Source organism: Arvicola amphibius, chromosome 12 (genome assembly GCF_903992535.2).
Source record: "Arvicola amphibius chromosome 12, mArvAmp1.2, whole genome shotgun sequence".
In the NCBI taxonomy this organism is placed as follows: Eukaryota; Metazoa; Chordata; class Mammalia; order Rodentia; family Cricetidae; genus Arvicola; species Arvicola amphibius.
The window spans coordinates 67,994,351-68,021,329 of NC_052058.2; the positions used below are offsets into that span (position 1 = coordinate 67,994,351).

The following is a 26,979-nucleotide window of genomic DNA, read 5'->3' on the forward strand; positions in this document are numbered from 1 at the left end:
CCAAGTATCAGAGACCACGGACCTGTGCCACTAGGCCCTGTTTTCATTTATTCTTGCCTAGTATTGGGGTTTGAAGTTTTTGTTGTTTAGTTTTGTGTTTGTTTTGATTTTTATTATACTGTATGTGTGTATGTATGTGTGTGTGTGTGTGTGTACATGACACACACATACATGTACGTAAACTCCTGTGCCATGGTATGTGGAGAGAGGACAACTTTTGGGAATGGGTTGGTTCTCTTGTTCATGTTGTGGGTCCCAAGAACCATGATAGAATTGATTCAACTGTTGTATTAGTCTTGAGGCTATTAAGCCAGCACAAACAGGATGGTGCAGCCATTCTGTGTTTTTCTAAACTCCAGGTGGTTCATGCTGCTTCTGTCTTGCAGGTTGGACCAGGTGGTAATTCACGTGGGAGCACTAAGCTTGAAGGAGTCACAAGAACTGGTATGGATATTCAAGGGACCTTCATTCTTATGCTAGAATTCAAACCAGTCCTATATTTGGCTGGAAGAGATCAAGTGTGGGATCTCTGAAGCAGGCACGGGGCCATGGAAAGGCAGTAGTCCAAAAGAAACCACAACTGGAAGACAAGAGACAAGGGAACTTCTCTCAAATAGAGCTGAGGTTGGCTGTAAATGCAGAACTTAAGCCAGCATCAGTATTCTCTGGGAAATGAGAGGCATCGCCATCTGCTGGACAGAAAGGGAATAGGCAGTAGGGCTGCCCTGGAGAATGGGTTTCTTTAGAGGTTCAAAACCAAAGCTGTAGCCAGTGGTGGTAGTGCATGCCTCTTCCCAGCACTCAGAGGGCAGAGGCAGGTGGATCTCTATGAGTTCAAGACCAGCCTGGTCTACAGATCGAGTTCCAGGACACCCAGGGCTACACAAAGAAACCCTTTGAAAAACCCAAAAACAAACAAACAAACAAAAAACCAAAATAAATATAAAAAACAAAGTTGTAAGCCAGAAACATGTTAGACCACTGTTCAGCAGAACTGTAAAAACTGTCTAGATACAGTCTTCAACCAGGACATAGGATCAAGGATGCAGAGACTCGGGTCACTCTGGGTTTAGTGACTGAGCTAGGTTTATGCAAAAAGCTAGACAGGAGCCAGGCATGGCGGCACACACCTGTAAACCTAACTTTCCAGAGACTGAAGCTGGGGCATTGGGAGGTAGAAGACAACCCGGGCCACACAAGGCAAAAACAAAGCAAAGTAGATGGTGATGTTTCTGAGGCCTGGGCGAATTAATTAAGAAACTAAAGTACAAAGAGGCTTTAAATTGTTTATCAGAAGGCCCAGTCCCCTTCTACCTGCACATTGACTGTGGCCCCAGGATACTCTAGCTCCATGATTACACAGTTGTCATCTAGCCCAGTTCTTCGTGAAATGTTTGTTTTCTTAATGTGTAATGACAGTAAAATATTCATAGATAACTAAAGAGATGGGCAGGGAAGCAGCTCAGTTGGTAAAGTATGTGCAAGCATGACAACCCAAATTTAGACCCTCGGGAACCACATGAAATGATGGGTGTGACAGTATAACCGTAGCCTTAGGCTGGGTGGAGACAGCAGATCTCTAAAGCCACAGTCAGCCGCCCAGCCCAATGGATGAGCTTGGGATCCAGTGAGAGACCTTTAAAAAGTAATAAAGATAAACCAGGCAGTGGTAGCGTTTGCCTTTAATCCCAGCACTTGGGAGGCAGAGACAGGCAGATCTCTGTGAGTCTGAGGCCAGCCTGGTCTACAAAGCAAGTTCCAGGACAGGCTCCAAAACTATACAGAGAAACCCTGTTTTGAAAAACCAATAATAATAATAATAATAATAATAACGAGGTAGTAGATGCCTTTCGTCCCAGTACTTGAGGGGCAGAGACAGGTAGATCTCTGTGAATTCCAGACCAGACTGGTCTACACAGATAAATTACACAGGCACACAGTGGTACACAGACATACATATAGACAAAACACCTATATTCATAAAGTATTTTAAAAGTGTATGCCCAAAGAGAAGAAATGTCCTTTATACTTTTCCCTAGGGGAATTCAAGAGGCTGTCAAAGCATGGTGCTATGTATCTTTTGTGATATAATATAACCTTTTTCTTCTTAACCTTTCTCATCTGCACTCCCAATCTGTAATGTCAACTTGAAATATGACTGTTATACCATCCCATGGGAAAGATAATACCATTGAGTAGGCAGAGCCGTGGAAGAAAAACTATACAAGCAGGCTTCTCTGTTAACAGTTGTAAATGAGCTGCTCATGTCTTAGCAAAGTGACTTTGGTGGCATGGTAGGATTGTGTTGTGTGTGTGTATCCTGACAGAAATCCAAGTAGCCACGTATAGTGGCACAGGCCCATAATCCTTGTTTTCCAGAAGGTGAAAAGATTAGCCTAGGGAGCCTAAGTGTGGAGGAATATGAGTTCAAATCTGGTCTACATGGGAGCTCCAGGCCAGCCAAGGCTACATAGTGAGACCCTGTCTCAAAAAACAAAAGCCAGCAACATAGATTCTGGGTGATCAGAAAGATGATTCAGAGATTAAGGACACTGCCTTCCAGAGAACCCCGGTTTGATTCCCAGCACCCACATGATGGCTTACCACTGTCTGTAACCCCAACTCTGGGGGATCTGACACCTCTTTTGGTCTCTGTGGATGCCTGTGTACATGCATGAACACACATAAAATAAATCTTATAAAAAGTCAGTGAGTGAGAATAAATCGAGAGGAGGCAGTGAGATGGCCCAGAGACAGGTATGCAAACATGAAATTAAGCACTCAGCTTACCTACACCAGGTGTCTCTCCAGCAACCTGGGACAGTCCTGGCAATGACATTTTAATCCAGCCGTTCTCAACCTGTGTGTCTCAGCCCCTTGGTGTCACCCAAAGACCATCAGGAAACACAGATATTTACATTATAATTCATAACCGTAGGAAAATTACAGTTAAGAAGTAGCAACAAAAATAATTTTATGGGGAGCATGAGGAGCTGTATTACGGGGTCGCAGCATTAGGAAGGTTGCGAACCATTGTTCTAATTAAACTGGTTCATCCTTCTGTTCTCTAGAGGGGGAGTTGGTTAACAAATAGGAAGAGGTTGTTGCTGAACTCTAGTGTGTGTTGGTGAGTACAGGGACTGTGACCACTCACTCTGCTATGGTCTTTTCTTCCTGTAAAGGCCCAACATGCAGCAGAAATTGGAGCTGATGGCATTGCTGTCATTGCACCTTTCTTCTTCAAGTCACAGAGCAAAGGTAAGTACCAGTGGCGTTTTTTTTTTTTTTTTTTTGAGAGCTGCTCCAAGGTCACCTCCAGGGAATGCAAACAAATCCTCGAGGGCCAAACATTTCTACCTAAGGGGTAAATAAGGAAATGCTCACTTTCCAATGGTAACTTTCTCTTTTACTTCATCTTGAAAAATCTCTTTCTGAAAATCTGTCTCCACACGGCGACGTCTCTTTACACACAGCTACACAGTCCTTCTGTCTCCATCACACCTCTCTCCTACCTCCCCCTCTACAGCAAAGCCTCTGGATGAATATAAACCACATTTTCAGGGTCACACAGCACTTCTTGAGTAAACAATAAGAAACGGAACCGAACTGATCACACAGTTTCTATCAGGCTAGGGATGTTACGTTGACCGGCCAGTGAGTAATTCTTAGCCATGCATGTAGCTCTAAGTGGTCAGGGTTCCCAGACAGAAAGTGACATTGAAATTCAGGACTTAAACAATAAATAGTTAGTTGGCTGAACCTTGAGGTTGGGAGTACCTGCAGAAAGTCCATTGTGGAGAAAATTATATCTATTAAAGCCTGACCTTGAATCAGCAGTAAACCTGGGAATTTGACCCTGTGTATTCATCTCCGGGGCAACCAGTCTACTTTGGGGTTGCTCTAAAGTCTAAAATCAGCTAAATGTGTAAAAGACTGTCTTTGTCCTAGTATTATTTCTATTCATCAGAATTAATACTTAAGCAGAAGCCATCTTCCTGACCACCCACAGCTATATGTGTGCCCAGTAGACAGAATATTTTCACATGATAAGCACACGAGCAGTGGGGAGAATACCCATAGCTGGCACATGAGGAAAACTGCAGACAGAAGCAACCAGTCATTCACAGTCTGTGACCCCACAGTCTTTCCCAATGGGGCTCCCCATCAGAGAGTTAGTCATCTGGTAGGTTGACCTGCTAGATACTCGTTGTCACCTGCTGTATACTCCCATGGCCTCTGGCAGGTAAGGAAGTTGGTCTGAGTGCACAGTTTCCACCTCTTGCTTTCATTCAAAATAATTATCTTGAATTCATAAAGGCAGCCCTACAGACTGGAGCTATGACATTGTAATGGGATATCATTCCTCCCCCAAGATCCAGATAAAACTGTTCAAACACTGAAACTGACTTGCCAGCTTATTTGACTGACCACCTACTAAGCCCCAGCTAGTAGGTGCCTTTGTTTGGGTTTGGTGTGCACTCCTGGTGAAGTAAGTTATGAGGTTTCAGAGTCATATGGCAAAGCATGAGTCTGTTTTTCTCAAAAGAGAAGTGCAAACGATGGTAATTTTTAAACTACATGTGCTATTTAGAGTTGATGAATTGTAATGAAATGAAAAGGGGTTTCACAGAAATGTCCACCGCCAGCCAGACATGCCTTTAATTTCAGCACTCAAGAGGCAGAGGTTGGTGATCTCTGTGAGTTTGAGGCCAGCCTGGTCTACAAAGCCAGTTCCAGGGCAGCCAGGACCATTCCACAAAGAAACCCTCACGGTGTAGCACGCCTTTAATCCTAGTACTCTGGAGGCAGACACAAGGGGATCCCGTGGGTTCAAAGCCAGCCTTGTTTAAAGAGTGAGTTCTAGGACATCCAGGGCTACAAGGAGAAACTCTGTCTTGAAACACTGCCCCCCCCCAAGAAAAAAACTATTGTTTTCCAAAACAAACTATGGATTTCTTCTTCTATGATGGTTTCTCTGTAGGAACTATTTGTGTCCAAGTATAAGGAAATTTGTGTGTCTGTACATGTGTGTATTTTTTTAAGATTGTCTCTCAAGTAGCCCAACCTTCCCTTGAACTCTTGTTTGTTTATTTGGGGAGGAGGGGTGAGACAGGATCTCTTTGTATAGCCCTGGCTGTCCTGGAACTCACTATGTAGACCAGGCTAGCCTCATACTCACTGAGATCTGCCTACCTCTGCTTCCTGAGTGCTGGGATTAGAGGCATAAGCCACCACCCCTGACCTTTGAACTCTTTACAAAGCAGGAAATGTTGACTTCCTGGTCTCCCTGTCTCCACTGATAAGGGACTACAACCTTGGGGTACTTGGGATGCAGTGTGGTTTGTAGAGTACTTGCCTAGCATGCACAAAGCTTTAGGACCCCCAGGTTGGTGCTGCATGCCTGAAATCCCAGGCCTGAAGAGGTAAAGACAGGAGGATCAGAAGTTCAAAGTCATCTTCAGCTACATGGGGAGTTTGAGGCCATCCTTGGATATATGATATCCTGATATGTGGGGAGAAGAATGGGAGCTAGTTGTGCAGAGGATTAAAGCCATAAATAAATGCATAAATTGTCATGAAATGACACCCATTGTTGGCAGATAGAAAACCATCCCTCATGTACGTAAATAATTTATTTACTGATAGTTTGGAAATTTAGAATGGACATTTTTTTCATGCTATTTTGCAATTTTTTATGTAAGCAGTTTTTCTGAAAAATGAGCAGAGAGATGAATTATTCATAACAACTTTATTTGAACTTGGGAAATCCCAAGTGCTGAGCATGTTTTTGCGGTATGCAGAGAAGGCATGACACATGAAGTTGTCTCTCCCACTTGGGGCCTCATCCACAGTGTGAGCCTACTCTCTGTCACCTGCAGTAGTGCAGTTGACTTGATGACCAAAGGAAACCCACTTCCTTAACAGCCAGAGGCTCGCTTCTGCTCTGTCCGGATCAGTCCCAAAAGGGAAAGAGTGTCCAACGCTGTCGAGGGTTTATGGTGTGTGCCACCACTCTTTTTCCTCTGTGTCATAGTCCTGGCGGCTGTCCTGGGACTCGCTTTGTCCACCAGGTTGGCCTCAACCTCACTGAGATCCACCTGCCTTTGCCTCCCGAGTATTGGTATTAAAGGCGTGCACCGCCACCAGCGACCTTTTCTTTTTTAAGCTCTTTTAACACAAGGGATTGAACCCAGGGCCTCAAGTATGCTGGTCTGCATGCTACAGCTGAGCTACACTCCCCTCTCTTGTTTAAGTTTTTAAGAAAATATCTTAAGTTACCCAGGCTGGTCCTGAGTTCATTTTGTTGCCCAAGTGGGCTGTGTGTGTGTGTGTGCATGCATGCATGCGTGTGTGTGTGTGTGTGTGTGTGTGTGTGTGTGTGTGTGTGTGTGTGTGTGTAGATATGCATATGCCTCACATGAATGCACATGGCCACAGGTAAGTATGGAGGTGAGGGGACGATCCTTTTAAGACTCAGTTCTCTTCCTTCCGCTGTGGATCTCAGGGATCAAACTCAGGTCATCGGGGTTGTGCTACAAGTACTTCTATCGTTGGAGTCCTCTCCCAGGCCCCAGGCTTTGAACTTCTGATCGTCTCACCTCAGTCTCGCGGGAAGCTGGGATCACAAGCCTACAGCGCCAGGCCCAGCTATAACTCTGTCTTAAAATTGAGGTTTCCCTCTGTTACTGTTGTAGAATTGTCCCAGTTACAGCCGCTTTGCTGACTGCAGTGCATAGCCCCTGTTGGTCATTGCCACACTAGCCCTTCTGGGGTAAGAGGACTGGAGTCTGTCCTGACAGGACCCTGGTTTTCTTAGTAATACATAATGATTGTCTCTCCATAGTGGGGAAGTACGTGCCTGGCTTTCCCTACCCCTCTCCCCTTGTGCTGGTGACCAAACCCAGGCCCTTGAGTATGATATATATACACTTATCATTGAGCTACACCCTCAGCTCCAATTTGTGTGTGCATGTGTGTGCACATGTATGCAGGGGCACTTGCATGCATGTCTACGTGGAGGCCAGAAGGTCTTCTTTAATCACCATCTACCGTATTTTTTGAGATGGGGTTACTTACTCTCTCACTGGTCTGGAGTTCAGAGTCCGGCTAACAGTCCTCAAGGATCTGCTCGGCTCTACTTCCCCAGTGTGGGAAGTACAGGCGTGCACTGCTGTGCCTGTGGGTGCTAAGGATCTGAACTCAGGTCCTCATTCAACAAGCAAGGGAAGCAAGTACTGACTAGACCATCCTCCAGACTCCCTAGAATATTTTGCTCTTTCTCCTTTCTTTCTTTCTTTCTTTCTTTCTTTCTTTCTTTCTTTCTTTCTTGCTTTTTTTTCTTTGTTTCTTTGTTTGTTTGTTTTGGTAAAGGGTCTCACTGTGCAATACTGGCTAGCCTGGAACTTGCTATGTATATCAGGCTAGAACTCACATACACCCAACTGCCTCTGCCTCCTGAGTCTGAGTGATGGGGATTAAAGGTGTGCCCTACCCTGCCCAGTTTTTTTTAACAATGGATTAGTGTGGTCCACTAGTGTAAAAAACAAAGCAATTATGATTTTTAGTTTTATTTGTGTGTGTGTGTGTGTGTATGTGTGTTTGCATGTATGTCTATGAACAACAATGTACGCCTGGTGCCCTTAGAGACCAGAAGACAGCGTCACATCCTCTGAGACTGGAGTAATAGATGGTTGTGATTCACTATGTAAGTGTAGAAACCAGATCACATCCTCTGGAAGACCAGCCAGTGTTTGTAATCGCTGGACCACCTCTCCAGCTCTCTTATTTTGGCCTCAAAAAATAAAAGTTTGGTGAAGTGACATTGTAATCGCGCCGTTGAGAATGGTAAGAGCAGTCAGGAGTTTGCAGTTTCTGAGAGGATGACTGCATCTCATTGAATGATTTACTTATTTATTATGTATACAGTATTCTGCTTGCATGTACGCCTGCAGGCCAGAAGAGGGCACCGGATCTCATCATAGATGCTTGTGAGCCGTCATGAAAACTGAACTCAAGTCCTCTGCAGCCAGTGCACCTTAGCCTCTGAGCCATCTCTTCAGCCTGAATGATTCGCGCTCTCAAACAGGAAAGCCATGGCTCTAGTCTTGTTCACGTGACTCTTGTTCTTTCAGATGCCCTGATAAGTTTTCTGAGGGAAGTGGCTGCTGCAGCCCCTGCTTTGCCTTTTTATTACTACCACATTCCTTCCTTGACGGGGGTAAAAAGTAAGTATTTCTGTATTTAAACTACATTTAACTTTGTCTTATGTGTCTGCATACAAGTGCTTTACTTGCATGTGTGTCTGCACCACATGGGAGCTCGGTGACCGCGGATATCAGAAGAGGGCATCGGATCCCATGGAACTGGAGTCAGAAATGGTTGTGAGCTGCTATGTGAGTACGGAGAATCAGACCAGCGTCCTCTAGAAGAAGAATCAGTCTTCTTCCAATGAGCCATTTGTCTAAAACACAAACATCAAGAAACTCCGTTTTGGGGGCCTAGAGAGATGATGACTCAGGGGTTAAGAACACTGGCTGCTCTTCCAGAGATCCTGAGTTCAATTCCCAGCAACCATGTAGTGGTTCATGATCCTCTATAATGAGATCTGGCGCCCTCTTCTTATGTACGGACAGAACACTGTATATCTTAAAAAAAAAAAAAATAGCTCCATTTCATCCTACCCCATCCAAGTATACAGGCCACTGATGAGGCAGTTAAAGTTGCTTCACATAGAACTGTTCTAAGACCTCAGTCATTCATGTCACTTTATACAGAGGTCCTTATGCTTACAAGAAGAGTGGATAAAACTGGGTGTGGCTGCGCAAGCCTGTAATTCATGGTAGAGGCAGGTGGACCAGGAATTTAAGGTTATCCTCTGCTACACAGCAAGTTCAAGGCCAGTCTAGGATTTGTGAAACTTTGTCTTAAAAGGAGTAAGAAAATTTGGCAGGCAAGCCAGGCTGTGTTCCCTCACACACCTTTAATCCCCTGTAGGTAGAGGCAAGTGGATCTCTGTGAGTTAGAGACCAGCCAGGGTTCTGTTCCACAGAGAAATCCTCTCTCAAAAAAACAAAAGGGGCTGGAGAGATGGCTCAGAGGTTAAGAACACTGACTACACTGCCAGATGTCCTGAGTTCAATTCCCAGTAACCACATGGTGGCTCACAACCATCTATAATGGGATCTGGAGCTGTCTTCTGGAAAGTGTATATTCTATAGCAACCACTTTGTATCTCCATGTTCATTTAGTCAGTTAGTTTTGCAATCCTGGGTCTTGAACCCAAGGTATCACTCATACTAGGCAAGTATTCTACCACTAAGCTATATCCCCAGCTAAAACTTCAGGGTTTTTTTAAGTTCTAGAGCTTCCCCTTGGACATGCTAGGCAAGTGGTCTCCCATTGAGCTACACCCTAAGCCCTCTGCATCTTCTATTACAGGATAAAAAGACTGTGAGTCGCAATAGAGAGGAACTGTGTACCTTCTCCTTACTCAGTGCCGAGCCTGTAGGGAGAGATCTGACTGACCTCCCTGACTTTTCCTCTGTTTCTCTCTCCTTGTGTTTTGCCAAGGATAATGAGCTCCAACACACACGTGTTTTGTGTGTGTGTGTGTGTGTGTGTGTGTGTGTGTGTGTGTGTGAGAGAGAGAGAGAGAGAGAGAGAGAGAGAGAGAGAGAGAGAGAGAAAGCCCCAGGGTCTCATGCATCCTGGTACTGTGGGAGCTCCTTTGGCCAATAGCCTTTAAGAGACGACAGACACCCAAGTGGGCTGGTCAAGTGCTGTGGGACAATGGTCTTTTATCCTGTCACTTGTATTATTTTTAATAAAACACTGATTGGCCAGTAGCCAGGCAGGAAGTATAGGCTGGGCAACCAGACAGGAAGTAGAGGCGGAGCAATGATCTAAAGTACGGTGTTCACCTTGGATGTGCACAGCTTCCCGTGAACAAAGCATGGTAATGCACACCTACAATCCCAGAACTTTCATGGTGGAGGCAGGAAGACCAGAAGTTCAGTGTCATCCTCAGCAGCTTTATAGAGAGACCACCCTAGGTTACAGTTGACCATATCTCAAAAAGAAAGAGAAAAGAATCCATAGCCCTTTCTCCCTGACTGCCCTGAAACTGACACTCACTATATACATCAGGCCAGCCTCGAACTCAGAGATCCGCCTGCCTCTGCCTCCCGAGTGCTGGGATTAAAGGCGTGCGCCACTACCGCCCGACTAGACACAGTCTCACTATGTATCCCACCCTGGCTGGCCTGGAAATGTAGACCAGGCTAACCTCAACCTCACAGAGACTGCCTGCTTTTGCCTCGTGAGTGCTAGGGTTAAAGGTGTGCACCACCATGCCCAGGCTGTTGCTATGTAGCTCAGGCTGACTTCACATCTGTTGCTATGTAGCCCAGACTGGCCCCTAAATCACCTTGCCTCTGCCTTCAGAGTGCTGGGAATGGGAATATAGTCATGTGTCAAAAGGCCATGATGGTAATTGGCAGTCTCTGTTGCTGTGTGGATTGATGAAGTAAGTGTTTGTTGTTCCGAAGTTCGTGCAGAAGAGCTGCTTGATGGGATTCAGGAGAAGATCCCCAGCTTTCAAGGACTGAAGTTCAGTGACACGGATCTCTTAGACTTTGGGCAGTGCGTGGATCAGAATCAGCAGCGACAGCTTGCTTTGCTGTTTGGGGTGGATGAGGTAAGTTATCCCCTGGGCATATCCCAGCTTCACAGTGACCCATTTTAGCTATTTATGATATGACAGCTCTTCTTGTTTCAAAAACACGAGTCTCTTTGTCTCTTTTTTCCTCAGCAACTGCTGAGTGGTCTGATCATGGGGGCAAATGGAGCCGTAGGCAGGTAAGCGTGGTGTGTCCTTTCCCAGTGATTACAGATTTAAAGTCACTCATCGCTGGAGTGCATGAGCTCCTTGCATATTCGTCCTCTCTAATAGAAGTCATTTCCATGCCATTCATTGGAAAGAAGCTGGGTAATTTGCTCGACTGGTGCAATTTGTTTGACTCAGTCATGGAAAGATGGACCCTAACTGAAAAGGAGTGGCATTCTCTGCTCCTCTTCCTCTTTCCCCTCCCCTCTGCTCACTCTGGCTTTTCTCTCAAACGCTAATGAAATGATTCTCAAGCTTTAATAGGAAGGGAGAGAGGGAGGGAGGGGGAGGAGGGAGGGAGGGAATGAAGGAAGGAGGGAGGGAAGAGCATGGAGTAGAGACACAAACCTATAATCCAGCATGTGAGAGGTAGAGGCAGGAGGATTAGGATTTCAAGGTCATCCTCAGCTACATGGAAAGTTTTTAAGAGAGTCTGAACTACTTGAGACTCTGTCTCAAAACTGACAGCAAAACAGAAACACTTTAGTAGTGGTCACTAACAGGTATCTCCCCACATAGCCCCATCCAGAAACCTGAAGGGGTCACCTCATCCATCACAGGATGGGCAAGCCAGATCAAGCCAAATTGAAAAAGTAGAACAGGTTTATTTGAACAAAGCAACTCCTAGGCAGGTTCTCCACTCCCAGAGACCCAGGCCTGAGAAGCCATGCCCACAAACAAAAGCAGGGAAGCTTTATAGGTTGTAGTTGAGGAATGATAATGCGTCCACCACAAGCTGGGGCTGTGCCCATGTGTGATCAAAAGCTGAGTGTTTCAGGTGGGGGACTGACTTGGGTGGCTAGAAACTTCAGGGGAGGAAGCTGCAGTCGCCACCAAGAATGCAGAACTGGGCTTTTTGGCACCTTTCTTGTGTTCAGAGGCTCTTTGAGCAGGCAGGGTTTGGGGGTGGGGGTGAAGCAGGAGAGAGAGAGAGAGGGAGGGAGAGAGAGAGAAGAATGGGGCAAGCTGGAGGTTCCAACCAACCAGTCACATATAATGATCCATGCTTTTAATGACAGCATTCAAAGGACTGAGGTAGGAGGATAGCCATGATTTTGAGGTTATGATAGCTAATAGAAAGACTTTGTTTCAGAAAGAGAGAGAGAGAAAGAGACAACAAGCAATTGCAGGCTGCTCTTGCAAATCTCACCTCTGCAGGCTCCTTCAAGCACATGATGCACATAAACTCATAAGACAAAAACACATACACATAAAAATAATAAATAGTTTTTAATCTTAAAAGGAAAGTTGTGTTATGTGATAGTATCCAGTGTTGTCAGGTGAGGCAGGTGAGCACGTGGACAAAAGGGGCCCAGGGACCCCATCTTAGCAGGGCCTCCTGTTAGCTCTGTATACCCCGATGGTCAGTATCTCAAAGCTAGAGTGTCAGAAACTTAGTTACAAATGACAGAAATCCATTCAAACTGGTCCGTGCTTAAAAAACAAAAGAAGTAAGTTGTTATAAAATTCTGACAAATCGCATACCACTTTACAGGGATAAATGCAGTCAGACCCTAGAGCCCATGAAAGCCAGAAACTACAAAGCTCTGAGCAGCTCCAAAAAGCCACCCTTTCCAAGGGTCCCCTGACGGCTCACCTCGACATCTTCCGCATGCCTTTGTTTCTCTTCCCAGGATTTCATTAGCATTGTCTGACCTAGTCTAGGATCCACCAGGGTCCAGCCCATCCTGGCCAGGAAACCATGATCTTGTGTCCCAGTGTCTGCTCAGCACAAGTTAGGCAGTGCAGTCAGCAAAGCCACTCTGCTTGCCGACTTTACTAGAGAATGCTGCAGGTCCAACGACCTGTTTGCTCTGGCTGAGAGTCTCTTTCCTCAGGGGCTGCTAAGGTACCGTTCACAATGTGTTTTGGTATGCCTGCCTTTGACAAGCCCTGTTGACTTGATGCATTTTTAAACATTGATGATCAAACCCAGTGCCTCAGAAATGCTATGCACACACTGTAATACTACACTATAACAACTTGAATAGTCTTTTTTTATTGTGTTTTGTATTTGAGACATGATCTCATACAGCCCAGGCTGACCTCAAACTCACTAGGTAGCCAAAGATGACCTTGAACTCCTGATCCTCCTGCTCAACCTCCCAAGTGTCTAGTACCTGCTATGCATCCCAGGCTGGCCTCAAACTCAAAGAGTCCTCCTGCCTCAGCCTCCTGAATGCTGAAATCGTGGGCATGTGTAACCATGGGAGGCCAGCATATGGCTTTTACTACTTACCTCAGGGGCTGCTTTTGAGCCCTGGTTGTGTATCTCTGAGCCTGTGTGTGCTTCAGGCAGTCACTCCCAGCTAGAGCATGCCACCAACTTTTTACTCCCCAATTTTAAAACTTTGTTCCTTTCCTTTTCCCTGCGGCCTTTCTCTGTCTCCTCTGTTGACCCTGCTTTGTGTTGCTACAGAGCTCAGAAGTGAAGACAGGTTCTCCAATCCATTGGCCCTACAAACAGACTAGTAGGGGCCCTCACTATATGTTTTCCTTTGTTTTGATTTTTTTTTCTCTAAGACAAGATCTCACGTAACTCAAGTTCATACTCATAGCTAAAGATGGCCTTCAACTCCTAATCCTCCTGTCTCCACCTACCTAGTCCCTCTTTGGGGACTAGGTCAGGTCCTTACTATGCTGCCCAGGCTGGCTGCCCTGACATTCTTTTATGGAGTGAAGGGTGACTAAACCTAGGCCCATGCATGTGTAAGATGAGCCTCTACCCACTGAGCCCATCCGCAATCCCTATCTTTTTCCTTTTAAACGTCAGGTAAAAAGCATTTGGATCTTTCCCACTGAATGATTAAGCTTGGAATATTTTCTGTTGTCTTGCCAGTACCTATAACTACCTGGGGAAAAAGACAAACCAGATGCTGGAGGCTTTTGAACAGAAAGACTTCACTGCAGCCCTCAATTACCAGGTAACCCTGGCCTACCCTCACTGGTCTGCGCAGAGCAGTTCCACAGAGAAACCCTGTCTCAAACAACAAAGTTAAAAAAGGAACCTGCCCCATCCTCCCTGTCCCCATATCTAAGGGGACACAAGGCCCATATAGGACAGAATCTTCTCTTCTTCCTACAAAGAATCTTATTTTTATTTTACCATCAAAGTATTTTTTGCTGTAAAATAGTAGTCATGGATTTTTGTTAAAGTGAGTACATGCCATACTCAATTTTGTTGTTGTTCTTGTTCTTCAAGACAGGGTTTCTCTGTGTGGCTTTGCAGCCTGTCCTGGAACTCACTTTCTAGACCAGGCTGGCCTCGAACTCACAGAAATTTACCTGCTTCTGCCTACCGTGTACTGGAATTCAAGGCATGCACCACCACCACCTGGCCATTCTTAATTTTTTAAATTAATTTACTTTTCTTTCTTGTGCATTGATGTTTGGGCTGCATGTATGTCTGTGTCAGGAAGTCAAATCCCCTGGAACCAGAGTTAAAGACAGTTGTGAGCTACCATATGGGTGCTGGGAATTGAACCTGGGTCCTCTGAAAAAGCAGCCATTGCTCTTAATTATTGCTTTGTTTGAGGGACAGGGTCTCACACTCTGGCCCAGGCTAGCCAGGAACTCATGGCAGGTCTCCTGCCTCAGCTTTTTTGTGTTGATGTTTGTCAGGGGTACAGTAAAGAACTACAAACATGGCAACTAGCTTCATTAGGAGAAGGTTTGGTTTTCATTGTGGGTAAGAGGGTCTGGAAGGATCCAGAGCAGGGAGAAAAGAAGGCAGACTGGACATGGCCAGGGCTAGGGAAGCAGGAGAGCAGTGGGAATAGCGAGAGGGATGAGAAAGAGAGAGAATAAAAAGTAACAAGGGGCCAGGCAGTGGTGGCGCACGCCTTTAATCCCAGCACTCGGGAGGCAGAGGCAGGCGGATCTCTGTGAGTTTGAGACCAGCCTGGTCTACAAGAGCTAGTTCCAGGACAGGCTCCAAAGCCACAGAGAAACCCTGTCTCGAAAAACCAAAAAAAAAAAAAAAAATTAAAAAAGTAACAAGGGGGGTATGGGGCGGACAAATCATTCGGATTATAGGGACGAGAAGCTGCCGGGGAAGCACTCCTTTGGGGACTAGAAAACTGCTCCCGCAAGTGCTGGCTTTTATCTGACTACCAGAAATGTTATAGTCCAGCTTGAGCTCATTTCTAGACGACAGAGGGCTGGAGACCTAACAGCTGCAAAGACAGATGGATGTGCCTACCTGTCTTCTTGAGGAAGTCCCACCTGAGTCACCAAAGAGTAGGAGAAAGGATGACGCTGAGAACCTAAAACGGGGAAGGGTAATCCCAGATCAGAAGAGGTCATTGGTGTTCACCCCGAAGTGTGCTGAGAATGGGAGGAAAACACCCACCAGGCAGGAAGCAAATTGGTGCCACAAAGCAAGGTGCTGGCTTTGAGGAGTGTGTGTGTCTGTGTGCACACGTGTTATGTTGGAGGACAAGTTTTCAGAATCGGTCCCCATCTTGTTTGTGGGTTCCAGGGATCTAACTCCGGTGGTCAGATTTGCACAGCCAATTTTCTCTACCAACGGAGCCACCTATCCGGCCCTGGTTTTGTTTTGAGTTGGGATCTTGCTGCCCAACCCTGGCTGTCCTTGAACTAAAGCAGTAGTTCTCTTTCTTAGTTGTCCCACCCCAGGGTCTCTGTCACCACACCCAGCTGAGATTCTTGCAGTAGGAAAAGAATTTGGCCTGGTAGGTTACAAAGACCACGCAGAGGCAATAGTGGCAACTGTGTGTCTGCTACCTGGAGGACAGCCTAGCTGTACAAATAAAGATGTCACGGAAGAGCAGAGCCAGTCTCGATGGCGACAGAGTATGTGCTGCTTTGGGAAAGGCAATAAAGAAGGTAGAATTACAGGAACATATGCATGCCATCACAGAAAGTTTGGAGGGTTTTTTGTGGGTTTAGGGGCTTTTTGGTTTGGTTAGTTTTGTTTTGATTTTGACCTTTTGAGGGTCTTGCTATGTAACTCAGGCGGACCTTGAATTTATGACTCCTCCTACCTCTGGGAATGCAGGCAGACTCTACCACGCCAGGCTCACACCTGGTCTAATGCAGTGCTCTGGGTTGACCCCAGGGCTTCTCACATGCCAGGATGGTGTTCCTACCAACTAAGCTTCCTGCTCCTCCCTGAAGACATTCTTGACTTTTCCACAGAAAAGGATTTCAAGAGGAGCCAGCATGAAGTAGAGCTAGAGCTTGCTAGGAGAAAGGTTTAATGTAGATTTAAGCATGGAGGATAATAGAAGGAGGGGCTCAGGAAAGGGCGAGCATGTGCCTGGGAGTGTGTGGCCTTCTCAAGAGAGACTTGTACTGTACTCTGGAGACTGTGACTGTAGATGGGATTTTGGTGGGCATCTTCAAAGGGTCGCAAAGAAACTTAAAATGAGATCACAGAGTGGTTCCTGAGGAAGCATCCATTAAAGGTAAAACTCTAGGAAGTTAAAATGGTTTCACTAGGAACAAAACTCCATAGTTTTCTGGTTTCTACATGTATTTACCTGTATGCACATGCACATACATGTGGAGCTCAGAGGACAGCTTGGGGAAGTTGAGTTTCTCCCGTCATAGCCTGAGCAGATTGTGTTGATCTCATTGACTTCTTTCTCCCATTCTGATAGACCTACAGAAAACTAAGGTGGCTGGACTTTGTAGAGGTTCCGCCATTTGACTTCTGAACTGTATAAATGGCTTTCACAGCATGGCGATACTGACCTCAGACTTCTCTGTTCTCTTCTAGTTTTGTATCCAGAGATTTATCAACCATGTGATCAAACTTGGTGAGTACCCTTGCTGTTCTCTGCCTCGCTGCTGACCGAAAGCAATAGCACTTACTTACCAAGCTAGGGTTGGTAAGAGGGACCGTTATCTATCAGGCATGGGTCAGAGGGGTCACAACCAGACTGAGACTGTGACAAGATTATTGCAAGCAATCGGGCTTTTTATATACCCTTATCAGAAACAGAATGTAATGGTGGTTACCAGGAAGAATACAATTGTAGTTGCCAGGATACCACATCGTTTATGAGCTATACAGGGTGCACTAGATTAATATCTAAGACTAATTGTTCTGTCAAGACTCTATATGCTTCACTGACTTCTAGCGCAGAGATAAACAGGCAGCCTCAATGCTCCACTGCCTGTGGGAATGCCTCAATTTCTAAGGAACTGAAAGGCACACAGGGCCCCAGGAGCCACACAGACTCTAACATGAAAAACCTCTGATACATGTCTGTCAAGGCATCTAGACCAGGCCAACTCCATGATTTGCAGAGCCTGACCAGATGTAAAAGATGGATTTCCACCACTCCCTATGAGGGTTCAACCAGCTTACCTACAGTGCTCAGTCACGGCCCTGGCAGTCAGGAGCAACTGAATAACATGACCACGCACACACGCACACACACACACACACACACACACACACACACACACACACACCATTTTCTATTCTTTCTTCCTTATAGTATCAGCCCTCCCTCCCCTTATTTGCCTCTGCTCATTAAAATTCTGCTCCTGAGCTATGGCTGATTTCATCCTAAGTACTTGGAGGAAGGCAATCTGAGTACAGATCTTATGAAATAACGAATGACTGACAGTTCCCCCGCGTCTGTGAAATGTAAAATGAGCTTATTAATGCAAGTAAATTTAAACCGATGGGGGTTTGGATGACAAAGGGAAGTTAGGGGGAAACAGAGTCTGAGCAGAGGAACCTCTGTGAGGTGTCTTAACTTACTGCAGCCAAGGACAGGCACTGCCGTTCACGCCACTTCTGCAAGAGATGGGCCTTTGGGACAGCTGGACGTGAGTCAAGGCCAGTGCTCAGTGTATTCTTGGCCAACCTCCCACCTCCCTTTCAGAGCCTTTCTGCCTTGCTGTAGCAACTCTCTCCTCTGCCCAGCACCTATTGTCTACTTGGTCTCATTCCCACAGTTTCCGCTAGCCTTCTCCATCCCTCCGAGACAGTGTTCCCCTTTGCTTTCACACTTTGGTTACGCTGTCTGGTAACGCTGTCATAGTGGGGTACCTCTAGTTTTGTTGAATATCATTATTATTCCTTTGCCCTAACCAATACTTTCCACAAAGATTGTGATTTCAATACAATACTTACTTGTTTCTAGAGTACATTAAGATAGAAAATTAGGGGCCTGGAAAGATGGCTCAGAGGTTAAGAGCACTGGCTGTTCTTCCAGAGGTCCTGAGTTTAATTTCCAGCAACTGCATGGTGGCTCACAACCATCTGTAATGAGATCTGATGCCCTTTTCCGGCGGGCAGGCATCCATGCAGGTAGAATACTGTATGCATAATAAATAAATCATTTTAAAAATTTTTAAAAAGATAAAAAAAATGAACTGGTAAAGAAGGCATAGTGGTACATGTGTGTAATTCCAACACTCGGATAGTGAAGGCAGGAGGACCAACATCAAGGTCATTCTTATTAAGGCCACCTGGACTATAGTCTGCCAAAATAAATAAATGAAATATAAAATAAAATACCTATAGTTGAGTATAGTAGCACATGCTGGCTCTTCTGCTACTCCTTCTCTGGTGTGCTTTGTATCATTGAGCTCCAAATTCCTTCAGAGTGCAGGGTCCTCTGAGGAAGCAGCTGTTCCCACGCTGCAAGGTGCCTCTGTGAGTGGATTTCCGTTTGCTCCTGCTAGAACTCTTTAGTCCCACTAGCTCTAGTGTCTTAGTCTGGAGCCTAAAAAACTGAGTGATGTAAACTTGGATTGAGCCTTTACTTGTGGCCAAGGCCAGGGATATCAGGATGTCCCGGTGTCTGTGTCTATAGATATGTACTTGTGAGAGTGGGTATTGCCAATGTCAGGTATCTTCCTTCACTTTTCTCTTCTTTACTTTTTCTTTCTTTAATTTTTTTTTTCTGAGACAGCATTTCTGTATGTATCCCTGGCTGTCCTAGAACTCACTCAATAGACCAGGGTGTCCTCGAACTCAGAGTTCTGCCTGCCTCTGCCTCCCAGTACTGGGATTAAGGGTGTGCACCACTACTGCCCGACTGATTTCTCTTTCTTTAGAAAGCCAACCTTCAGGGCTGGAGAGATGACTCAGCAGTTAAGAGCACTGGCTGTCCTTCCAGAGGTTCTGAGTTCAGTTCCCAACAACCACATGGTAGCTCACGACCATCTGTAATGAGATCTGGCATCCTCTTCTGGCCTGCAGGCACACATGCAGGCAGAACACTGTATATAAATCTTTAAAAAAAAAAAGAGGGGGGGGGTGCTGGAGAGATGGCTCAGAGGTTAAAAGAACTGACTGCTGTTCCGGAGGTCCTGAGTTCAATTCCCAGCAGTCATATGATGGCTCACACCATAATCTATAATGAGATCTGGTGCCCAGAAAACTATATACATAATAAATAAATTTTAAAAAAAAGAAAGAGAAAGTCAACCTTCTGACAAAAAAGCAAACCATAAAATAAATAAGTAAATAAATGAGTGAATGAATAAAACAAAAAGAAAAAAGAGAAAGCACAAGAAACACACACACACAGAACCTATAGAAACACAGCATTGGAAACTGTAATATATAAGTCAAAGACTGGGAAGACCAAAAAATGCTTAAACAAAGCAATATAAGACAAAAAAATTCTACTTTGTTTTGTGTTGGCTGTCTACTGCTGGGCTGCGGACTACCCTTGAGTGTAGCATATGTGCCCAGTGAGGTTCTGTTGGACAGAACCAATGTCCACTTCCCCTCTCAGCACCACCTGACTTAAACCTACGCCGGCCTCTGTGGAGGGTGAGGGTGCGGGTCAAAGAATCCCAGGCTAATTCCAAAATATTCCAATTATATTTTCTTTGTTATAAGGGGCAAACTCACAAAACAGAAATGAGAAGTCCAACCTCAGCTGTGTAGTATGGGAACCAGAGAGAGAAAACCCTGGGCTGGCTGGCAGTTTTCTCTGGGTACCCAAAAGGTCACACCCTAACCTGGACCAACCTCTTAAAGATCATTGGCTGACAGTTCCCCCGTCAGGCCTCTGCATGCTGCCACAGCCTCTGAGTTCACATGTGCCTCAGTCCTGCTATGTCTGGAGAACCCTGCTTCCTCGGCACCACCCATCCCTCTGCCTCTTGGGATTGTTCCTCCTCCTCTTCCCCATAGTTCTCTGAGCCCTGGGTGGAGGAGTATGATGAAGACATCTCATTAGGACTGATGGTTCTCCACTTTTATTTGTTGAGACACAGTCACCAAATCTGAAAGCTATTGATTTAGCTCACTTGCTGGCCCGTGAGCTTCAGGAATCTACCTTAAACTCTCTTTTTTAAGTCAGCTTTATTATTTATTTTAATTTTATTCTTATGTCTATTTTATGTGTAAGAGTGTTCTGCTACATATATGTCTGTGTACCACATGTGTCTGGTACCCCAGGAAGCTAGAAGTGAGTGTTGGGTCCTCTGGAGTTATGAAGAGTTATGAGCTGCCATGTGGGTGCTGAAAATTGAACCCAGGTCTTCTGAAAGAGCAGCCAATGCTCTTAACCACTGAGCCAACTCTTTACCTACACACCCACCTTGAACTCTTTTTTTTTAAAGATTTATTTATTATGTATACAACATTCTGCCTCGATGTATGCCCACACGCCAGAGGAGGGCACCAGATCTCAGTACAGATGGTTGTGAGCCACCATGTGGTTGCTGGGAATTGAACTCAGGACCTCTGGAAGAGCAGCTAGTGCTCTTAACCTCTGAGCCATCTCTCTAGCCCCCCCACCTTGAACTCTTGGCCCTCACGCTCCACCTTTTAAATGCTGGGATTATTAATGTGTTTGTCCCACCATGCCTGGCTCCTTCTTGCTTAAGGATGATTTTGACTCTGTAGGTTTTATGTTTATTTGTTTGTGGTTGTTTGTTTTTTCATTTTATTTTTTTATTTTGAATGTATGTGTGAATTTACTATATAGCCCCATATGTGGAGGTCAGAGGCCAACTTGAAGGAATCAGTCCTCTCCTCCACCATGTGGGTCCTGGTGATTGACCCTGGATGGCTTGGCCGCATCACATCTGCCTTTACATGCTGAGCCAATACTGCAGGCTCCAACCTTGACTCTTTGTATTGTTTTATTTAGTTTGTTTGTTTACGCACTGTTCAAATTGAGGAATTTGAACCCAGGGACTCTCATATACTAAGCAAACATTCTACCATAGAGCTACGCTCCCAGCCTCTTTTTGTTTCATAGTTTGTTAATTTGTTAGCACAAGCAAGCGGGATTTATTTTAACATTCATTCATTCATCTGTATACGTGCGTGCATGCTCGTGTCACAGCGTGAATGTGGAAGTCAGAAGGAAACTTGCAGACGTCCCAGGGATTGAACTTCAGCTCTCAGGTTTGGCTGCAAGTGCCTTGACTGACTGAGCTGTCTCATAGGCCCAAAAAGGATGATTTCTTTGTCAAAAAGATTGCATTTCATTTTTTAGTTGTATGTTGGGAGTGGCAGGGGGCGGGGATGAGTTTGGGTTTTTGCATCTGAGTGCATTGCCCACAGAGGCCAGAGAGGGTACAAGATTCCCTAATGCTGGAGTTACAGGGGTTTCCAAGCTACCCTACATTGGTGCTGGGAAGCAAACTGGGACCTTCTGAAAGAACAGAGACTGTTCTTAATTCCTGAGCCCTCTCTCCAGCCCGGAGAGGAGGGCGTCCTGTTCTGCTCGGTCCACATAAGCCAGACTGACCTTGAACTCTTCATTCTCCTGCCTCCATTCCCCCCCTCCCCCCAGTACTGGAATTAAGGTGTGTGCTACCACACCCAGCTCAGTCAAACTGACAAGTGTTCCTTTATCTTATTGTAGTGCTTACTTTGGCGTGTAGCCATGGTGGGGGCCGGGGGATGTCTGTGGGAAAGTGGGCTGTACCAGATATGTTTCCCTCTTTATTTCCCCATCCAGGTTTTGGAGTGTCACAGACCAAAGCCATCATGACGCTGGTCTCTGGGATCCCAATGGGCCCACCCCGGCTTCCTCTGCAGAAAGCTACCCAGGAGTTTACTGCCAAGGCTGAGGCCAAGCTGAAGAGCCTGGACTTCCTTCCTTTCCCTGGTATAAAGGAGGGGAACCTGGGAGCCTGCAGCTAGGAGCCTGCAGCTAGGAGCCTGCAGCTAGGGCCTGTTAAGTCTGGGTATGTTTACTGAGACTTCACCCACCGTCAATAGCACATTCTCTTCTCAGGGACTTTTTTGATGATTTTGAGCTAAGCTTTCTTTTAACAAATGGAATCCCACACTGATAAATTTTTAAATAACAAATTGGTTGTTTTGTTTATCAAGACAGGGATTCTCCTTGTAGCTCTAGCTGGCCTGGAACGCACTCTGTAGACCAGGCTGACCTTGTACTCGGAGATCTGCCTGCCTCTGCCTCCCAAATTCTGGGATTAAAGGAATGTACCACTGCAGTCACCATGCCTAAATATCAATTATGAATCTAAAAATGTTTGCATTATAAAATGTTGTACCCTGAATTTCTTATAAACAACTTGTTTTCCTCTGCTCTGAGCACAAGACCCTAATGAAAGGCTGGTGGGGCTGCAGTTGAAAGATCCCGAGAGCTGGGGGCGTGGCTAGAGCCCTATACAAGCTGCCCCTGAGCACAATAAAGTGGACGTTCTTGGCATTTTTGTATCAGAGATGACCCGGGTCCCCACGTCACTGTCTGTGTACATGTGTTTTTAAGTCTCCAGCTTAGTTACCAGCTCACGTACCATCCCATAGTGCAGGCGTTACAATAAAGAAGTCATAAACCATAAGTTATTAATTTCATAAAATAATTGTAGAGAAATATCTGTTTATATAGATGAAATGGGACCAAGTGAAAACTGTAATCATAATTACAATTATTAATTATATGAATTAATGTAGTTACTATTATGTCGAATACTGTATTAATTATATGATTGATTAATAAATTTCATCTGCCTTTTGGGAGCACGCATTGTCTTAATCTTACTTTAAAGTTTTGTAATTTGAGTATTCTATCTCATTGGATTTTCTTGTTTGTTTCTTTTGAGTCAGGGTCTCACCGTGTGGACCAGGCTGGCCTTGAACAGACCAAACCCAGCTGTTTTCAAATAATTTAACTGGGACTGGAGAGATTGCTCAGTGGTTAAGAGCACTGACTTCTCTTCTCGAGGACCCAGGTTCAAATTCCCAGCACCCACATGGCCTCATACCTAATCTGTAACTCCAATTTCAGGGGATCTAGTGCCCTCTTCTGTTATGCATGTACTGTTCCCAGGGCCAAAGATGGAACTGGATCCCCAAGAACAGGTAGCTGTCAGCTACCTGGTGTGGATATTAGGAACCTAACTCAGGTCCTCTGGAAGAATAGCAAGGACTCTTAACTGCTGAACCATCTCTCCAATCCTGGTAATGGTAATGTTCCTGCCCCACCAAACAGGGTTTCCCTGGCTGGATGTCTTGGAACTCTTTGTAGACCAGGCTGATTTCTAACTCAGAGATTTCCCCCTGCCTCTGCCTCCTGAGTACTGGGATTAAAAGGGTATGCTACCCCTGCCACCAACACTGTCTGAATTCTTTTCCCCAGTAATCAAATAGTTTTGTTTTTAATCTAAAGCTGGAACTGGAGAGATGGCTCAGTAGTTAAGAGCGCTTGCTGTTCCAGAGGACCCAGATTCCATTCCCAGCACCTACATGACTGCTCACAACTATTGGTAACTCCAGTTCCAGAGGATCTGATGTCCTTTCTGGCCTCCACGGGTAACAGGCACACATGTGATACATGGACATACATCCAGGCAAAGCATCCAGATGTATGAAACATTTTTTTAATTAAAAAAAAAGACCTAAGCTAATAGGATAACTTAAAGATAAACATACGTGCTTCTAAGTTTGATGACCTCAATTTAAAACCAGAAACGCACATAATAGGAGAGAACCAACTCCTCAGGTTGTCATCTGACTGCCGCATGTGCCAGATGTGTACTAAACATATACAAATATATATAAGTGTAATCTTTAATTTTTTAAAAGTCAAGTGTGGCAGCTTGAATGAGAATAGCCCCCAGAGGCTCATAGGTTTGAATACTTGGTCCCCAGTTAGTAGAGCTGTTGTGGGAAGGATTGGGAGATGCGTCTTTAACAAGGGGCACTTAAAAGAAATCCTGACTCCTAGGACAGAGAGGGCCTCAAGAAACAAGCTCCACTGGGAGCAGAAGCCAGGAGCAAATCCAGCCCTGGGAGCCAACCCAGTCCCAAAACACTGGCGGATCAGGACTGAGCCAGTGACTAGATCCAGAGTCAGTGATCTCCACCAGAACAGGTCCAACTCCAAGCCAGGGACTTCTGCGGGAGAAGATCCAGACCAAGATTTACAGAAATAGATCAAAGTCAGCAGCCTAGGCCAAAGTAGGCCTGAGATAGCAAATTCCAAGGGAGCAGACCAAAGCACGGGAGCACTGAGCTACCTCCAGGAACAGGAATAACCAACGGGGTAACTAGAACTGTGACACTGACTGTACCACGAGGGACAGCCATCTGAGCTTTGGATTCACTGGCACCTAGAAGATTATTCAACAGAATCTCAGACAGCCCCAACCATACCTATTAGAGGAAAAGATGAGTAGAAAAGGTAAGATCACATGCTACACCACAGAGAGCAACACAACACCAGTAAAACCTAAACACCCTACAAAAGCAAGACCTGAACAACCAAATATGGATGAACCAGAAGAAAATGATCTAAAAAATAACCTCAAGAGAATGCTTGAAATTCTTAAGATGAAATGAGAAATTACCTTAAATAAATGGAGGAAATTACTGGAGAGATGGCTCAGTGGTTAAGAGCACTGGCTGCTCTTCCAGAAGTCCTGAGTTCAATTCCCAGCACTCATATGGTGGCTTACAACCATCTGTAATGAGATCTGGTGCCCTCTTCTGGAGAATGTTGTATACATAATAAATAAATAAATCTTACAGAAAAAAATGGAGGAAAAAACAAAAAATTGGAAGGTATCAGCAAATCACTTAAAGAAAACCAAGAAAAAGAACTCAAACATATAAAAGAAACTATTCAGGACTTGAAAACTGAGATGTAAAAAATAAGAAAACATAAGCCGAAGGAATTATAGGAACAGAAATCATGAGAAAAAGAACAGGAACCACAAATGCAGGCATGAACAACAGAATATAAGAAATGGAATAGAGAATCTCAAGCACTGAAGATACAATAGAGGAAATAGACTCATCAGTTAAAGAAAACATTAAATCTAACAAAAGCTTAACCCAAAATATCTGTGAAATATGGGACACCATAAAAAGGCCAAATCTTAGAAAATAATAGTTATTAGAAGAAAAAGAAGGCACAGAAAATTTATTTAACAAAATCATAGACGGAAACTTTCCTTACCTAAAGAAAGATATACCTATGAAGATACAAGAAGCTTACAGAACACCAAATAGACTGAATCCAAAAAAAGTCCTCTTGCCACATAATAATCAAAACACTAAACATACAGAGTAAAGAAAATATTAAGAGCTGCAAAGGAAAAAGGCCAAGTAACATTTAAAGGTAGACCTATCAGAATTACACCTGACTTCTCAGTGGAGACAATGAAAGCCAGAAGGTCATAGTCAAGCATTGTGCAGACGTTAAGAGACCAGACCACGGATGCCAGCCCAGACTACTATACCCAGCAAAACTGTTGATCACCATAGAAGGACAAAACAAGATATTCCATGACAAATCTAGATTTCACCAATACCTAGCCACAAACCCAGCCCTACACAAAATGATGGAAGGAAAACTCCAACCTAAAGAAGATGGCTACACCAACAAAAACACAGACAATTGATGATCTCATTACAGCAAATCCTGAAGAAGAAAAAAATGCACAAATTAACATCACCAATGATGAAAACTAAATTAACAGGAGATAGCAACCACTGATCATTAATATCCCTTAATGTCAATGGACTCAACTCACCTATAAAAAGGCACAGGCTAACAGATTGTATACAAAAACAGAACCCATCCCCCTTCTGCATACAAGAAATGCATCTCAACCTCAAAGACAGACATCATCTCAGAGTAAAAGGTTGGGAAAAAATATACCAGTTAATGGACCTAAGAAAGAAGCGGGTGTAGCTATCCTAATATCTAACAAAATAGACTTCAAGCTAAAATCAGTCAAAAGAGACAAAGAAGGACATTTCATATTAGTCACAGGAAAAATCCATCAAGAGGAAATTTCAATACTGAACATCTATGCCCCCAATACAAGGGCACCCTCATATGGCAAAGAAACACTTCTAAAGCTTAAATCATATATTAAACCACACACACTAATAGTGGGAGACTTCAACACTCCCTCTCATCACTGGATAGATCAATCAGACAAAAAAATAAACAGAGAAATAAGAGAACTAACAGATGTTATGACTCAAATGGACTTAACAGACATCTATAAAATATTCCATCCAAACAGAAAAGAATATACCTTCTTCTCAGCACCTCATGGAACCTTCTCAAAAATTGACCACATGCTCAGTAACAAAACAAACTTCAACAAATACAAAAAAATTGGAATAACCCAATGTACCTTATCAGATCACCATGCTTTAAAACTAGAAGTCAACAGCAATACTAATTCCAGAAAACCCACAAACACATGGAAATTAAAAATGCTCACCTGAGTCATCAATGAGTCAAAGAAGAAATAAAGGGGGAAATTAAAGATTTCCTAAAATTCAATGAAAATGACCACATAACATACCCAAACTATGGAACACAATGAAAGCAGTGTTAAGAGGCAAGTTCATAGCACTAAATGCCTACATAAAGAAGCTGGGGAAATCCCACACTAGTGAATTAACAGAACATTTGAAAACTCAATAGATATTAGAGCTCAATAAATATCAATAAAATTTTTAAAAAGGGAAAAAAAGAGGGAGAAACAGGCCGGGCGATGGTGGCGCATGCCTTTAATCCTAGTACTCGGAAGGCAGAGGCAGGAGGATTTCTGTGAGTTCGGGGCCAGCCTGGTCTACAGAGCTAGTTCCAGGACAGGCTCCAAAGCAACACAGAGAAACCCTGTCTTGTAAAACAAAACAAAAC

The 26,979-nt window shown here is 44.5% G+C and overlaps 1 protein-coding gene across 2 annotated transcripts in view; it reads left to right on the forward strand.

The window, feature by feature from the left end:
- Npl (N-acetylneuraminate pyruvate lyase) overlaps positions 1 to 22,837 on the forward strand; it is a 41,750-nt gene extending 18,913 nt beyond the window's left edge. For both annotated transcript variants that reach the window (XM_038349319.1, XM_038349318.1), the window contains 8 exons: positions 387 to 444; positions 3,183 to 3,258; positions 8,133 to 8,225; positions 10,548 to 10,696; positions 10,811 to 10,857; positions 13,725 to 13,809; positions 16,629 to 16,668; positions 21,802 to 22,837. In XM_038349319.1, the coding sequence (XP_038205247.1) occupies positions 387 to 444; positions 3,183 to 3,258; positions 8,133 to 8,225; positions 10,548 to 10,696; positions 10,811 to 10,857; positions 13,725 to 13,809; positions 16,629 to 16,668; positions 21,802 to 21,986 (733 nt within the window). In that variant the 3' untranslated portion in view covers positions 21,987 to 22,837. The remainder of the gene's footprint in view (positions 1 to 386; positions 445 to 3,182; positions 3,259 to 8,132; positions 8,226 to 10,547; positions 10,697 to 10,810; positions 10,858 to 13,724; positions 13,810 to 16,628; positions 16,669 to 21,801) is intronic.
- Positions 22,838 to 26,979: the final 4,142 nt, after the last annotated feature.